The 17,868-nt window shown below is 40.8% G+C and overlaps 1 protein-coding gene across 3 annotated transcripts in view; it reads left to right on the top strand.

Moving 5' to 3' along the window:
• Positions 1–17,868, top strand: part of LOC118220194 (guanylate-binding protein 1-like) — a 122,436-nt gene that overhangs the window by 5,457 nt on the left and 99,111 nt on the right. For 2 of the 3 annotated variants that reach the window (XM_035403923.1, XM_035403907.1), the window contains exons 6-10: positions 72–314; positions 687–967; positions 1,137–1,349; positions 1,521–1,623; positions 2,478–2,671. In XM_035403923.1, coding sequence (XP_035259814.1) covers positions 72–314; positions 687–967; positions 1,137–1,349; positions 1,521–1,623; positions 2,478–2,671 — 1,034 coding nt within the window. Of the gene's footprint in view, positions 1–71; positions 315–686; positions 968–1,136; positions 1,350–1,520; positions 1,624–2,477; positions 2,672–5,525; positions 6,582–17,868 lie in introns of those variants that run through there. The other variant, XM_035403916.1, reaches the window with a different exon arrangement.

Genomic DNA, 17,868 nt, shown 5'->3' on the forward strand with positions numbered 1-17,868 from the left:
CTATGAGCCAAAAGCTACAAAAGGAAACTGAAAGTTTTTTTTTTTCGTACCGATTTGTCTTTTAAAACAAGGGCATTCGAAGCAAACCACGGACTACAACATGCCACGGGGCAGCCTCCGGAGCTTCTTCCCCACCCGGAAGTGCTTTGTGTTCGACCGTCCCGCCAATGCAGAGAAGATGAAGCACATGGATGACCTGAGCGACGAAGACTTGGTGCCCTCATTCGTGGAGCAAGCCAGGAGCTTCTATAATCACATCATGAGTGAAACCAAAACCAAAATCATGAAAGGGGGCTATTATATGACTGGCAGAAGTGAGTATTGACCAACCACCTGTTATCATCCACTTATTCTTCAGGGAGGTGTTGCAACATATAACTTCCTAAAATCATAAAAATAGATTAACTGAGGTTATGGTAATTCTTTTATTGGATCTCAAAATATTCTGTGCTAGTCCATGATTGTTTGACATGTGTGGACCTTTGGTCCTTATAAATTCAGTTTGCGTCGTCCGTGGTGTAATTACAGAAAAGCCTTTACCTGTTAGAATGTCATATAAATTCTAAATCAGAGGCCACGCTCTGTCTTCTGTGCTAAGCCTTTAAGAACAAGCGTAAGGTTCATGCCAAGAATCATACATCACTGTGTGTAAAAAAAATAAACAGTCTCATCACTGTGTATTGCAGTGCTGGGGAACCTCGCAAAGGTGTTTGTGGACGTTATCTGCAGTGGTCAGGTTCCCTGCCTGCAAAATGCAGTTGTGGCTCTGGCCCAGATTGAGAACTTTAATGCAATAGCTGCTGCTGTGAAGTCCTACAAGGAAGAGATGGCCAGTTGGGTTGCCTTCCCAACGGAAACACAGAAGGACCTGTCAGATATACACGGCAATGTCGAGAAAAATGCTGTTGAGATCTTCATGAACCTCTGCTTCATGGATGAGGATCAGAAAAACCAACTTGAGCTAATGGTAAAGGAATGCAGTCAGTCCCTACTATTCCCCAACAATCAAACTGTACTCTTCATTTTATTGTGTAGTGGACACCATGACTCAGGGCTGAGGTGCATTGTGGGTAGACAGTATCTGGGCCATAACCTGTGTGTCATCATCATCTGCCTCCTTCTCCTCTTTATTGTAGAAACTGCTGCAGACAGAGTACGCGGCAATCTGCGAGAAGAATGTTGTTGAATCGCAGAAGGCTTGCGAGTCCATCATCGGGCAAATATTCGGGCCTCTGGAGAAAAATATTGCATCTGGACAATACATGTCAGTTGGAGGATACCAGCAGTACCGCAAGGCGTTACAAAACGGCATCTCAAAATACAGATCAGCACCGGGAAAAGGAATAAAGGTACAGTACACTGGACAAGGTAAACTGGAGGACATCTGATTTATGATCTACCATAGGTGTGTATTGTATTACCCAGGCAGTCCTGCACTTTAATTGGATTGGACTGGATATTTTTAAGTGAATGTTCTCTCTGTTCTTATGAGGGCTGCTCACATGAGTGCTGGGTTACAGGATGAGGAATGTCTAAAGGAATACCTGGCCAAGAAAGAACCTGTTGAGCAAGCCATAATGACTGTGGACCAATCTCTCAGTGATGCACAACGGAAGGAAGAAGGTGATGTCACAAAGGATTCATGAAATGGGTTGGGTTGTATAAATACTTCCCTGTGACACTACATCCTTTTGCAGTATACAACATATATTACTATGGGCTAACCAGATGCCCGACTCTTGTATTCCTTCAGTCTTAAGTTTTTTTGAGGTTCTTGAAAATGTATTTCTCAGATGATGCATCAAGATGGACCATTTCAGCATCAATGGAAGGGAGAGAGAACTACATGCGTTCCTTATAAAAGTTAACAGTACAGAGTTTACCAATTTGTTAGTCCATAGTAGTATCTGTTGATATACTCAGAGGATCTAAAGAGGGGATGGAAATGCATGATTCTACAGACCCACCAGATACTCATCTTTCTATATCTATGTGCTGACACTCATAACCATTACTGAATGCATCGCATTAAAATGAAGAATTTGCATTAAAATACTTATATGGCAAGAACCATTCACCCAAAGCACATTACTCATCTCATGATGAAATAATATTTAATTTTACGGTAAAATTGTTGAACATTGATTACCAAAAAGATATTATTCTACATATTTATCAATTATGGAAGGCCTATGTAGCCCTGGTCCTGGAAAGCCCAGGGGCTGCTGGTTTTTGTTTTTACCTTTAAATGAATAACCATTTCAGAGCAGAGACACAAGGTCGGATGATTTTTCTGTGTGATCACCAGCCATAATTGATCAATTATGTGCTCAGTAACAAAGAAAAACAGCAAACCCTGTCGCTGTCCAGAAACAAGGTTGCAGGCCCCTGATCTATGGCCTTATCTTGTGTATATTGCTTCAATTGACTCATGATTAATCACTGTTGAGCTGACACAGCCTTGCATCTTCCTCCAGAAAATCGGGCAAGATTGGAGGCAATGTATCAAGAGACTTGTCCTTCTGAGGAGCAGAGAAAGATCACGGAGAGGCAGCTGATCGACCAGGAGCGAACCTTCAAAGAGAACATGAAGCAGCTGGAGAAAAAGTTGGAGGAGGACAAGAAGAATGCTGCAAAGGAGTTAGACACGGTCCTGAACAGCAAGCTGCAGGTAGCTTCTGCGGGCATTGGCACTCAACAAGCTCGTAGACCTGTGGCCAGCTTCTTTGTCAGAGATGCCCTGAGTGATATTGTTGCCTTCGACATTAATACTTCAGTTAAAGATAAGACCTGAGGGGAGGTCTCCAAAAGCCACCCTTATTTCAAGTAACTGTATTGGCCCCCAGTCTGGTCTGGAATTCTGTTCCTGGAGAACCACAGAGTGTTCTGGGTTTTTGTCATTCAACACTAAATTAACCAATTAAAGCAGCCAAATACACGGTTAAATCGCTTAACTTGGTTTCTTGGATCAAACTTGGTTGCTGATTGTAAGGTGAACACAAATCCCTGCCAGACCAGTTTCTCTCCAGGACCAGGGTTCGCTGCCCCTGAGTTAGAGGTTACATTTTCTGCAGGTGGGAGTGGGGAGAAAAATTAATCAGACATGTAGAGGAATGAAGAAACAAATAATCCCCACCAGCCTGTGATAGAGTGCCAAATTGTGCTTAGCTCACTGACCAATATTTTTTAAAAGTTTGTTGTATGTTTGGTTGATAGTTTGTTGCCATGCTGTAGCATCCCAGACATGGGAACTGATAACTGGTCTTCCGCTTACACACAAAGAGCAATGACACTGCATTACGCATATGCAAAAGGCTGGGGCACTTATCCAGGTAGAATCTCCTGCAACAGTAGAGAGGAATGCAATTGAGAGAAGAAATGGCTCTCATCATCTTTTGCATAGAAACCAGAGAGGAACTCTACTAATCATAGAGTACCTTGTTGACAACAGATAGAACAACACACAGTAAAATTTTAACTCAACTCTGTCAACTCTAGTTCATACATCCAATAGGGACCACGTGTTAGAGTTGATTCAACACTGAACATTTTACTGTGCACCATTAGTGACTGGAGGATACTTTCTGGCTCTTCCTATTGGCTGTAGTCACGCAGCCCAGATGCAAAAAGTATCCGCCAATCACAGTCAACGTTTCTCTTCATATTACCAGCATACGCCTTGCTTGGTGGTGCTCTTCTCTGGTTTCAATACAAAAAAGGTCACCACATTCCATCGCTATTTTATTATACCTGGAACAGTGCTTTTTTTTAGCCATGTCATAACATACCATAATACAATATAATGATGAGAACAGGCCATTCAGCCCAACAATGCTCACCATTTTCCTAACTAAATTGTACCTACAGGCTAGATAGTATCTGGTGGGGTGAGAACAATTAAAAGAGCACATTGTCCATCCAGAAGTTCTATCTTCAAGAATAGAGGACTATATGACTAAAATTGATACTCAAGAAAAGTTACATATTGCACTTTAAAAGGGACACTTCTGCTAAATTAACTCAATTACCATGACAAAATAGTACTTGTTTTATATTTTTATTTAACAATATAATTTGAGCTGGGTCCACATTCAAAGCCCACTCTCTCTGTCGCTCTCACACTCAATGACAGAGTTTACATGCATTGCCATGCAAAAAAAAAAAAAAAGGAAAAAGTGAGAAAAATGGCTTTAAAGATTCTGTTCTGTAACATTCTAATTCTACTGAGAAGCATGCTACAAAAATTTCCTAACTAACTTAGATGCTTGATTAATGTATTTTTTATTAGCTAGTTTTATCTGTATTCATTTCTGGACACTGCAGCAGCTTGTGAGACTGCTCCTCTCGTTATAATCATAATCGTCATTAGAACGCAGCCCTCTTTGTCAGCTGTAGCAACTGTAGCCTCAGTTTTGCTAGCTCACTACATTCACAAAACCTTAAAAATAAACACGCTCCCTTTCGTTTTCATGGGAAAAATCACCATGCTGTAGTATGGAAATGGAAGTAGTTGAATCACTCAAACATTTTAAATGCCCTAAAAAATTTTTTATTTTTTTTAAATTCGCGCTGTTTTGGCGATTTGCCAACAATTCACCGTTTTAATCAGATGTATTGTACCATTGTAACATTAGTTCTAGTTTTTAAAAAAATGGTAGGCACGTAGCCTACGTAGCTCAACTGGAACAGGTTCCGCTTCGGCTCAAACAAACACTGTTTATTTTCAGATAACGTTACATATTTATTTTTTACTTGTCCGATCAGACAACTGCCTGAGGCATTCCACTTAAAAAAATGGTAGGCGCGTAGCCTACGTAGCTCAACTGGAACAGGTTCCGATTAGGCTCAAACAAACACTGTTTATTTTCAGATAACGTTACATATTTATTTTTTACTTGTCCGATCAGACAACTGCATGAGGCATTCCACTTAAAAAAATGGTAGGCACGTAGCCTACGTAGCTCAACTGGAACAGGTTCCGCTTCGGCTCAAACAAACACTGTTTATTTTCAGATAACGTTACATTTTTATTTTTTACTTGTCCGATCAGACAACTGCATGAGGCATTCCACTTTCCCGATCAGAGTTAGGATCCGCCAGTTGTCATCACCGAATGATAGTTAACGCCAGTGAATACCTTATTAAGTCTGGTCTTGAAAACCACCAATTTTCACCTCTACTACAATACCGGGCAAGCTATTCCACACATTGACTGCATGAAAAAATGCTTCCTACTGTCTGTGTGGAACTTACCTTTTGCTAATTTCCATTTACGTCCCCTCTTTCTACTTACAGAACTCCTGAAGAATCTCTCATAGTTCACTTTGTTAATCCCCATTATGAATTTAAAAACCTTAATCAAATCCTTCCTGTCAGGTATGATTGCTGCAGTATGAATGGAAACCCCAGCTGATTCATTCAGCTTGTTTCCCATGAACTCCAATTGTGATGCTTGGTGTCTCTGATTTTCCAAGTTAAGGTTTTTCTGAGCGTGGTTTTGCTTGTCGTTGTTTTTGTCTTTTCAGGAACAGGAGGAGCTTTTTAAGCAAGGCTTCGAAGAGAAGGCACAGCTCATGAAGGATGAAATTGATTCCCTCAAGAGGGAGAAGGCTGAAAACGAGTCCCGTTCATATTTTCCTGATATTTTGAGTGCCATGGGACAAGCTGCCGCCATATTTTTGCCAGGAATCATCCCAAAGGTAGCAGGGATCGGTGTCTCTGCTCTTTCAAGCCTGTTTAAAAAATAGGCTGAAGAAGAATAACAGTTCTGAGACACAGTAACCTGTCATTTGTGCTGTGAAACATGTCACAATCGACACTGTCACCGTTTTAAAGTGCCCAAAACTTTGTTTGATCGTCTCTCTTCTCTCTGCCATAAGGAGCGAGAAGCCGTAAAGTAAAACTATAAAGTACAGCGCTGTGAAAACAATATCTTATTCCTAGGTGCAGGGTAGAAAAAGGGTTTTAACTCTGATTCTGAGGTTGTAGGTTTGATTCCCAGAGTGTGCACTGCTGTTGCACCCTTAGGTACTTAACCTGAATTGTATCATGCTTAAAATATTATGAGCGTAACCTCTTGTAGCAGCAGCAGTATCATTGCTTTTTTGGGACAGACAAATGCAATGACATGGATTCAATCAACATTTGTCCTTAACTTTGGCGTACAGGGAAACAAAAGTGTAAGTATTACACTTTTTCGCCACAAACTCAGTTTGGCAAGTTATTCTCAGTGATTGCTAAACTCAGCAAACTATGTGAAGAGAGAAAAATTGTTCAATCACAAATCACAATTTGTGATTTTAATTAGTTTGTCAATGTTAAGGACAAATGACTGAATCTCAGCTATGGTGTGGGTATCATGCAAAATGTTTAGCATTTCCAAAAATAATATGAATTCACAGCAACAGCTATTTGTTTTGAAGTAGTTGTTTGTTTTACGGGATTTTAATTTATTTGAACACAATGTGATTTAATCTCATGGGTTTTTGTACCGATGTCATATGCTGCTGAATTATGAGACATTTGAATAATGAAAAAGAATAAAACTCAGACATGTCTTTTTGAGCAGCACCAACAAATTATAGGACTCCCCAATGGTTTTCATTAAAAGTGAATATGATTCAGCTCAGCTTAGTTAAAATATAATAGTATAACGTTGAATAGATTTGTTTAACATTCAGTACTGCCTACTGGTACACAAAAATCTCTAGCAGCTTTTGAGGCCTTAGTATTCAACCAACATATTCTTCGAAACTTCTCTGCAAGCAACCTATGCACCGCACAGTATTTTGTCTTCACGCAGCAAAAACATTCAGTGTTCAATCAACTCTGACAAAATCAATTTTACTCTCACTGTGTACACTTGATGCCACTTCGGCATCACACAAACTTCGAGTTGAATGAACACGTTTGTTTTATTAAGCAGGGTTGTGTGAACATACTTTCTGTTGTACAGTGTGCAGAACGGGGCGGGGAACACAATTTGGTGACTATTATTACATTTATTTCTAAGTGCAACATATGTACTCCTATAGCCGCATATTATTTAAATCAAACAACTGGGTATTCGGCCGAGCACACAGACAATGCAAACGTGCACAGATTAATACTGGTGGTGATGTAGTATAATGGTGAGGAAAGTGGGATTACATTTCACGGAGGTTGCGAGTTTGATTCTGTAGTAAGACTCTGGTGTTGCACCTTTGATCAAGGTACTTACCCTGAATTACTTCAGTGAACATATACCCAAGTGGACACTTGGCATAGAAACTGTTTTTCCCACGGCGTGCCGCCGTGGCTATGCGTGGCAAACTGTGGTCACTCACTCACTCACTCATGAACGACCTGAGAGGGACGTTTTGTAGAACGCATGTGCAGGTGGTGCTTTGTTTAGTAGGACGCATGCGCAGGTGGTACTGCACAAGATTTTTAAGCACAGCTTTATCGCCTAACGTTACTTTAGCTAACCCTAAAATGTTAGCGTTTCACCTACTTTAGTTAACCTACTTACCGTGTATGGATGACCACCGATACAGATGTATGGACACACGGAGGACAACAAATAACGTTACAGAGGTGAGGACATGCCATAGCTAGCTAGCTATATAGTTAGTACAGGTGTGCAGTGGGTCTGGACGGTTTCATGCTTTTTTTTTTTTTGGAATGTAACTTGAAAAAACATTTAAAATTGCTCTAGATAAGTGTCTGGTAAAATAGAAATGTACTTCTGCAAATTGTATAAATACAGTTATGGACTGTTTTTTATTGGCTGGACCAAGTACGACAAAGAGTGGAAATGAACCTTAATAGCAATTCAACGTAACCTTAGATCCCAATAGGATATGGCAGTGTTTTTTTCCAGCTGAAAAAGCCAGTGCATATCTCTGCCATGCATAATAATGGGCAAATTCTTCAGTCCACTTTAAGCGATTGCTTTTACAACTATCAGAGATCGCTGCAGGCAAACTGCGCATGATCAAACCAGATCCATCTGTGTGGTCCATTCTATTTCCAATTATGATCGAATACTGACTGCACTGGCGTGGTTAGGATTAGACACGGTTAGACAGTGCTTTTGCAGGGCATGCCATCCAGGAGAGTAAACCACAAATCCCCATTTTATGTACTTAATTCACTCAGCTTCTTATTACAAGCACTTCAGATGTATAACCCATAAGAAAGAGGTTTGTAAAACATCTATATCAACTGCAGTTTTTTTTATGATCATCTGTGGGCTCAGGCTATTTTTTCACTATCAGACGATTATCAATGAAAAGGAAATGTGGCCAGAATCTCTGGTCTTCATTTTAATTGCTTCCATTGCACATCTATCATAGCTAAAATGATGTTATGGCACAAGAAAAAGAGAGGTTGGTGTGAGTTATTGCAATATTTGGACAGTCAGATTACACAAATGTGTGAAATTTACAAATACATCATTATGACATCACCACATTGATGAAATGATGTAATATGTATGGTAAAGGAAAAGGTCTGTCTATTAGAAGGGATAATGTTCGCAGAGACAGGTGATTTTCTGGCCTGCTCTGAGACAGGTGACTTTTTTGGCATATTTTTCAGGGTGTGGACATTCAAGGTTCTCCTCTGACGCCACGCGGTGTCGCCAGATGCTTCTTTTTACACCGCAGACTACAGCTGAGCTCACACAGAAAGTAGAAAGTCGTGGGAAAGACCTTTCATACGCAGCTTTCCGCAGGCAGTCCACAGGCCCCCCGATCGACCGGCAGGGGTTTCCAGATAGCAATGAATGCAGATCCCAAGCTGACTGAACCCTCCCATATCTTGGGCGATAAAATTGGCAATTGCGGTCTCCCTATGGAGCCACTGGCCATAGTCGGCACTGGCATGGTCAGGATTTGGTCCGAGTCAGTGAGGCTCAACAAATGAACCATCCAGCAGCCCCAATCTGAATTTTGTACTATACATACAGAACCATAGAAAACAAATACTATGACATTAAGCTTATGTTGTTTGGTAGCAATTTTAAATGAGTTGTCTACCAGAAAGTAAGCAAAGCGGTTATGCTCCCCAAACACACTGCTGATAACCTGAATCGGAATGAACCCATTATTGATTAGACATTAGACACGCTGGTCCAGCTCTCATCTTATAAGCATATGATTTATAGAAATGATATCCTTTACAATAAAAGGAAATGATTATTTTCCTGCTTTTAAATTTGGGGAAAGTATATATGGTATCTTGACTGCACAAGATAGTCCCTAAGCAAATAAATAATTGCAATTTTCTTTTTTAATTATGCTTTTTTTAAACCATGTAAACCACAGAGCTCTAGGACTGGTAAACCAGTCACACCTGAAATATAAATAGCTTTCTTTCACATGCAATCCATTCAGAATAATGCAGGATAATGATTTAAGGTTACATTTAGGTTATGGCAGTGCCCCACCTGGGAATGGAGTCTGCAGCCTCAATTGCCAATGCTGTCCCCCCCCCCCCCCCCCCCCCCCCCCACACATACAGTTGAGGACAAAATTTTACATACAGCTCAGCTAAAGATATTCAAACTCAGGTTTTCACAACTCTGCACATTTCATGTTACCATACATTTCCTTTGGCAAGTCAGTTAGGGCATCTACTTTGTTCACATCTGAGGTCATTTTAAAACGATCAATTACAGACAGATTTATTTCACCTTTAATTCACTATATCAGTTCAGTGGGCCAAAAGTTTACATACACCAAGTTGCCTGTCTCTTTAAACAGTGTGGAAGATTCCAGAAATGGATGTAATGATTTTAATGAAGTTTCAGATTGGCCAATTGTCATAATTAGGAGTTAACTGAGAGTTAATTGGCACCTGTGGCTGTATTTAAGGGCCTACCTATAGAGCCACTGCCATTTTTGCCCTTGATACCATGGGAAAATCCAAGCGACTCAGCCAAGACTTCAGAAAAAACATTGTGGACCTTCACAAGTCCGGTTCCTCCTTTACAAACGACTGAAGGTACCATGAGCATCTGTACAAACAATCGTATGCAAATATTAAAATCTTTGGACCACACAGGCACTGCATCATTCAAGAAGGAGACACAAATTAACTCTCAGGGCTGAACAAACTTTTGTCCGAAAGGTTCAACTGAACCCCAAGTCAACAACAAAGGAACTGGTAAAGGAGTTGGAGGCATCAGGTACCAAAGTATCTACATCCACCATTATTCTACATCGCTATGGCCTGAAAGGCTGTCCTGCAAGGAAGCCCCTACTCCAAGCTCGGCATAAAAAAGCCAGAATGAAGTTTGCAGGTAATCACCACCTTTCTCTGGTCAGAGGGAACAAAACTTCAACTGTTTGGCCATAATGATCAGCACTATGTATGGAGGAAAAAGGGTGAGGCTTTTAATCCAAAGAACACCATTCCGACTGTGAAGCATGGGGGTAGCAGCATCATGTTATGGGGGTGTTTCACTGGAAAAGGGACTGGCGCACTTCAGAAAATAGATGGAATCATGAAGAAGGAGGATTATGTAGAAATACTGAAGCAACACCTCAAGAGATCAGCTATAAAGTTAAAACTTGGACGCAACTGGGTCTTCCAGCAGGACAATGATCCTAAGCATACATCCAAAGTAGTAACAAAATGGCTTAAAGACGACAAAGTGAAAGTATTGGAGTGGCCATCACAAAGCCCTGACCTGAATCCCATATCAAATTTCTCGACTGAACTGAAAAAGCGTGAATGAGCAAGGAGGCCCACAAACCTGACTGAGTTACACCATTTTTGTCAGGACGAATGTGCAAAAATTCCAGAAAAGTATTGTGAGAAGCTTGTGGAAGTTAAGCAATTAAAAGGCAATGCCACCAAAGACTAACAAAGTGTATATTCCAGTCTGATCTGGAATGCTGTTCCTGGAGAACCGAAGAGTGTTCTGGTTTTTGTCATTCAACAGTAAATTAACCAAATAAAGCAGTCAAACGCTCCACGCACTCATAGGTGTAGATTTTGGGGGGACGCATGGGGATACATCCCCCTCAATATTTAGAACACGTGCATTTGTCCCCCTGAATTTTGTGTTTAACTTTACATAAATAAAGACATTTCCACCATAAATTGATGCAGAAAAGGCATAAATTGGTGCATAAAAATTCACCAGAATGCAGGAAAGTGTTTGATGCACAAATTTTCCTGGGGGAGGATCCCCAGACCCCCCACTTCATGTGTCCCCCCCAATGTTCAAATGGCACCTACACCACTGCACGCACTGCATCATATACATTCGATGCTGCATGTAAAATTAGGCCATCCTGGCGCAAAGTTTTTTCCATTTTTCTGTACACAGGGAAATAACAGACGGGGGGGGGGGGGGGGGGGGGGGCTTACACTCACCACACTACCTCATGTACAACCACTGCGGCATGTAAAATTAGGTCAACCGGCCACAAGATCTTTCCATTTTCTGTACACAGGAAACTACAGAGAATTACCAACAATGTTTGAGGGGGAGTGACACTAACATGTACTCCATGTGCTTTTAGTAATCTTAAATACCAGCTTATGCCAGCCTAGAACCGTGATGTTAATTCTAGTAATTACTAAATTAAGAGTATTAGGGGTTAGGAATAGAAAGGGGTCAGGATGCAGTCTGAAGGGGTCAGTCACCCATCTTAATGCTCATGTAAATATAGATTTTTCAAGATTGTTCGGTCTCTGATTGGCCACCGATTTCACTCACCTGGTATCGCAGGTTTAAACTAGTACCTGAATAGAGGGGACAAATGTAAATCAGCAGTACTATTGTCCTTGAGTGCAATCTGAGTACAATTTAAGGATGTTCTCCATTGATTTATTAAACATGTTTATTTTATCATTTCCTCTGCCATATTTACTACAAGACATTCAAAGAAATGCTTTGCAGCAGCTGGAATGGCTTGCTAATTACAAGGGAGATGATGGACTTATTCAACAAATACAATGCTCGGTTATATTTCAGTTGTTGCTTCCTAATGTTCGACCTTGGCGTGAGATCGTGTGACCTAAATATTTAACCTCCATCTCGACCAACTGCAACTTGTGCAAACTGCATTTGTGCCCCTATTCAGCTAGATATTTCAGAAGGGCAATGGAATCTGTGAGGCATGTTTCAGCGTCAGGGGAACAGAGGTCATCAGCATCTTGTATTAGAGTGCTTTTGCCAGGGAATTCAAACGCATCCAAATTTTTCTTGAGGGCCGCAGAAAACACAGCAGGGATTCTGCATAGCCCTGATCAAATGCAAGAGCAGGTATACCTTTTCCCTTCATATGTGAACGCAAACCAGTACTGGGATTCTTTTTCAATCGGTACAGGAAAGAATGCATTCGCTAGGTCGACCACTGTAAATTCAGTTGAATTTCTCGGGACCTGAGAAAGAACAGTAACAGGGTTCGGCACCACTGGTGCTCTATGAAGCCAAACAATTCATAAAATCATTAAAAAGCCAGAATGAAGTTTGCAGGACAAAGACCCTAGCCTTTTGTCTAGGAGGAGTGTTCTCTGGTCAGAGGAAACAAAAATTGAACTGTTAGGCCATAATGATCAGCACTATGTATGGAGTAAAAAGGGTGAGGCTTTTAATCCAAAGAACACCATCCCGACTGTGAACCATGGGGGTAGCAGCATCATGTTATGGGGGCGTTTTGTTGGAAAAGGGACTGGCGCACTTCAGAAAATAGATGGCATCATGAAGAAGGAGGATTATCTAGAAATACTGAAGCAACGCCTCAAGACATCAGTGTGGCAAGTCTTCAGCCACCGCAGGTTCTTTAATCTAAGGGGCGATATAGCTCAGGAGGTAAGACCGATTGTCTGGCAGTCGGAGGGTTGCCGGTTCAAACCCCGCCCTGGGCATGTCGAAGTGTCCTTGAGCAAGACACGTAACCCCTAACCTCTACCTGCTCTGGTGAATGAGAGGCATCAATTGTAAAGCGCTTTGGATAAAAGCGCTATATAAATGCAGTCCATTTACCATAATCAGCACAAACCAACAGTGAACACATAAGTTGCAGGTGTTTTGCACACACGCGTACACATCTCAAACCACCGTGTTCAACACACAAAAATTCCCGCTTCAGCTCTTTGACTGTGCGGCTGCTCTCCGCACGGCATATGTGTAATCCCTCACGACAGGCCCAGCCGCTCTTGTACATATAGGGAGAGACTAATTAGTGACACAGAACACCTGTGCTAATTGACTCCCTCCAAGCCCTGTTCCCGTGAGCCACTCCCACCTGCCTCTCCCCTCAGCTGAGTCACACCCACACCCACCGACAATCAGCTAGAAAGTTAAAGCTTGGTCGTAACTGGGTCTTCCAGCAAGGCAATAATCCTAAGCATACATCCAAAGTTGTAACAAAATGGCTTAAAGACAACAAAGTGAAAGCATTGGAGTGGCCATCACAAAGCCCTGACCTGAATCCCCTTGAAAATTTGTGGACTGAACTGAAAAAGCTTGTCCGAGCAAGCTTTTTCAGTTGACACTCCTTGGCTAGCTAAGTTGAAAAGAGAGTGAACATTCTCCCACACCTTATAATTCCCTGCTCTGGGCTAAACGATTCTGGTAAGAGCACAAAACAGCTTAAGCCACATCTCCCCTTTTAAGTAGAACAGCAGAGAGTAATTAGTTAACTGAAGCCTTTAACTGAACACAGCCATACCCATAAAAAAAAATCTTACCATAACAGTTTCAATACTCAGCTTGTTTACTCAAACAATCTCTTCCAAACAACCTATCTAAGGCATACTCAAAACACATTTTACACATTTATTTTTCACTCTCTTTTCACATTGCTTTTCTTTTTTTCATTGTCTCTTTTATTCACAAGTGCCATCTTTGTGGTTTCACGATTGGCCTCCCAGATCTAGTTCTGGGTATAGCAATTTCCGGACTGAAACTGGGTGTTTGTGGTGTTTGTGGTATGCAGATGCCTGGAAACTTCCACGTGTGGCACTGCAGCTCTCAGCTCTGCACCCACGCACTCTGCAGGTCTAGATTTTCCAAGTTTTAATCAATGGCTTATAGACAGTGCTTTGTATACCTAAGTATATGGCAAGCCCTTTTAACATTTAATAGCCTGTCCGGATTCACACTAAAGATATCTGTAATTCATTTATGATAAGTCAAAACGCTAATTTAAGATATCTCTAATTACATTTTGATTAGTCAAAACGCTAATTGAAGATACCTCTAATTCCATTTTGACTAGTAATAAGATCGGTCTCGTTTCAAGATATCCAAAACTTATTTGTAGATATCTTAAAATGACTTTTAACTAGTAGTAACTCAAATTCGAGATATCTACACTTTAGTTTTTACTAGCCATAATTCAAGTTCAAGATATCTACAATTGTTAGATTAAGTTAGATTCTTTAGATTCTTATTTAAGAATTAAAGATATCTTTAATTCCTTGTTATTGAAGATATCTAAATGATCTTTTTTGATATCTGAAACTAAGATATTACTGGTCAAAATACAATTGTAGATATCTTGAACTGGATTTATTCTGGAGTTATTACTAGTCAACAGTTCTTTTAAGATATCTCGAGTTGTTATGGATATCTTGAAAGGAGACCTTATTTTGGAGATATCTTCCACTACCAATCGATTCTGATGCAAGGCTTCGCAATGTATATTGAGCCGCGTTTCCACCGCAGGAACTATACCCTGGAACTAGGAACCTTTTGAGGAACTCAGTGCGTTTCCACCGCAGGAACTAGGGTCTAAATTTAGTTCTGGGGGCTTTGTTTTACCCCCCAAAAGGTTCCTGCTCGGGGGGTAGTACTTTCCGAAAGTACAGGAACCTTTTGGGTGGAGCTTGCAGCGCTGAACATTTCTGATTGGTCGAGTACTCGTAGCATTTGTGTTGTATTTATTTTCCGCCATTACCCGCCATGTTTGAAAATATGCAGCGGCAAACCAATTTATTTTCATAATAACTTCAAATCAAACTTGTATGTTATGCGGCGCAGTAGCCTACTTTTGGTTATAACCTGTCAACGTCTTGGAATTATAACGTGTGCTCTTCTGTTCTTTTCTTGCTTTAGTATTCGTTTTATAAAATGCTAAGCATTCGTGCTGGGACAGCATATTACGTAGGCTACCAAAACATTAAAACTGATTAATTCGGTTGCTGAATATTTTCTTCCGGATTTTCTTTGTTAGCCCGTTGTAATTGACTCAAAACGTTTGATACAGTTATGTGAGGTATGCGGTAGTTCTGCATAATTAACATTGGTGATACAGTACAAGCAAACTGGAAATCACCTTCCGCACTTTTTATCCGGGTAAAATAACAGGTTAATTCTAGTAATCTTCGCTTTAGCTTTTTCAAACTGCCGTAATTTTACTCAATTTTACTGCCATTTTTCAATTCCACGAAAAGACCAGGAAGACTATGGACTCATTTATGGTGCATGGTTCGCATCTGGAGGGCACACTTCGCTGCTCGGCTAGCAGTAACTTCGAAGGAAAGCAAACGGTGGCTGTACCACTACTAATTTACATTTTCACGCAAGTCCGAGTTTTCGTTCTATTCTTGTCATTTTGCAATTAGCCTCTATGGAATTGACGACGAGAAAGTAATAAAACAGCAAATTGTTTACAACGTGTGCATGTTTTCTGCTGTTAATGAATGTGTTTGAGAGGATATATGAAAATCAATAAATACAAAAGTAACCATATATAGTCATTGTTGATAACCCGTTGCATATAAGTGGAATAAACCCCTCCGGGCTGTCCCGGTTATTAGAAAATAATGTAGGCTACTTCGGCGGTATTATGGGGTTACAGAAGAAATCATATGACAGATGGACCGACGACAACGTCAGTGGGCTAATTTGCCTAATCTTCGCGGTACTTTAGACCCCGGTGGAAACGCAGACAACCATTGGCTGAAGGAACCTTTTAGTTCCTGGTAAAGTAGTTCCTGGGACTGAAAGTTCCGGGTAATTTTGGTGGAAACGCGGCTTTGGTCTTTATGCTTACTGTTTGAACTAACTTTAGCCGCATTTCCACCGCAGGAACTATACCCCGGAACTAGGAACCTTTTGAGGAACTCAGTGCGTTTCCACCGCAGGAACTAGGGTCTAAATTTAGTTCTGGGGGCTTTGTTTTACCCCCCAAAACGTTCCTGCTCGGGGGGTAGTACTTTCCGAAAGTACAGGAACCTTTTGGGTGGAGCTTGCAGCGCTGAACATTTCTGATTGGTCGAGTACTCGTAGCATTTGTGTTGTATTTATTTTTCGCCATTACCCGCCATGTTTGAAAATATGCAGCGGCAAACCAATTTATTTTCATAATAACTTCAAATCAAACTTGTATGTTATGCGGCGCAGTAGCCTACTTTTGGTTATAGCCTGTCAACGTCTTGGAATTATAACGTGTGCTCTTCTGTTCTTTTCTTGCTTTAGTATTCGTTTTATAAAATGCTAAGCATTCGTGCTGGGACAGCATATTACGTAGGCTACCAAAACATTCAAACGGATTAATTCGGTTGCTGAATATTTTCTTCTGGATTTTCTTTGTTAGCCCGTTGTAATTGACTCAAAACGTTTGATACAGTTATGTGAGGTATGCGGTAGTTCTGCATAATTAACATTGGTGATACAGTACAAGCAAACTGGAAATCACCTTCCGCACTTTTTATCCGGGTAAAATAACAGGTTAATTCTAGTAATCTTCCCTTTAGCTTTTTCAGACTGCCGTAATTTTACTCAATTTTACTGCCATTTTTCAATTCCACGAAAAGACCAGGAAGACTATGGACTCATTATGGTGCATGGTTCGCATCTGGAGGGCACACTTCGCTGCTCGGCTAGCAGTAACTTCGAAGGAAAGCAAACGGTGGCTGTACCACTACTAATTTACATTTTCACGCAAGTCCGAGTTTTCGTTCTATTCTTGTCATTTTGCGATTAGCCTATATGGAATTGACGACGAGAAAGTAATTAAACAGCAAATTGTTTACAACGTGTGCATGTTTTCTGCTAATGAATGTGTTTGAGAGGATATATGAAAATCAATAAATACAAAAGTAACCATATATAGTCATTGTTGGTAACCCGTTGTATATAAGTGGAATAAACCCCTCCGGGCTGTCCCGGTTATTAGAAAATAATGTAGGCTACTTCGGTGGTAGTATGGGGTTACAGAAGAAATCATGACAGATGGACCGACGACAACGTCAGTGGGCTAATTTGCCTAATCTTCGCGGTACTTTAGACCCCGGTGGAAACGCAGACAACCATTGGCTGAAGGAACCTTTTAGTTCTGGTAAAGTAGTTCCTGGGACTGAAAGTTCCGGGTAATTTTGGTGGAAACGCGGCTTTTGTTCATTGCTCGCGGTAGCTGATACTTTATGAGAATTGTACCTTGTCTGACCTATGTTCTGTAGTTTTTCCAACGACCTTCGGTAGACAACTATTGCGCGTCGCTTTGGATAAAAGTAAATATATGTAAACGTATGTTTTGCAAACCCAGTGTGATAAATTAAGCCGCGTTTCCACCAAAATTACTTTCAGTCCCAGGAACTACTTTACCAGGAACTAAAAGGTTCCTTCAGCCAATGGTTGTCTGCGTTTCCACCGGGGTCTAAAGTACCGCGAAGATTAGGCAAATTAGCCCACTGACGTATGAAAAAGCGACGTTGTCGTCGGTCCATCTGTCATATGATTTCTTCTGTAACCCCATACTACCACCGAAGTAGCCTACATTATTTTCTAATAACCGGGACAGCCCGGAGGGGTTTATTCCACTTATGGTAACGGGTTACCAACAATGACTAGGCTATATATGGTTACTTTTGTATTTATTGATTTTCATATATCCTCTCAAACACATTCATTATGTTTTT

Source organism: Anguilla anguilla, chromosome 1, assembly GCF_013347855.1.
Source record: "Anguilla anguilla isolate fAngAng1 chromosome 1, fAngAng1.pri, whole genome shotgun sequence".
Taxonomy (NCBI): Eukaryota; Metazoa; Chordata; class Actinopteri; order Anguilliformes; family Anguillidae; genus Anguilla; species Anguilla anguilla.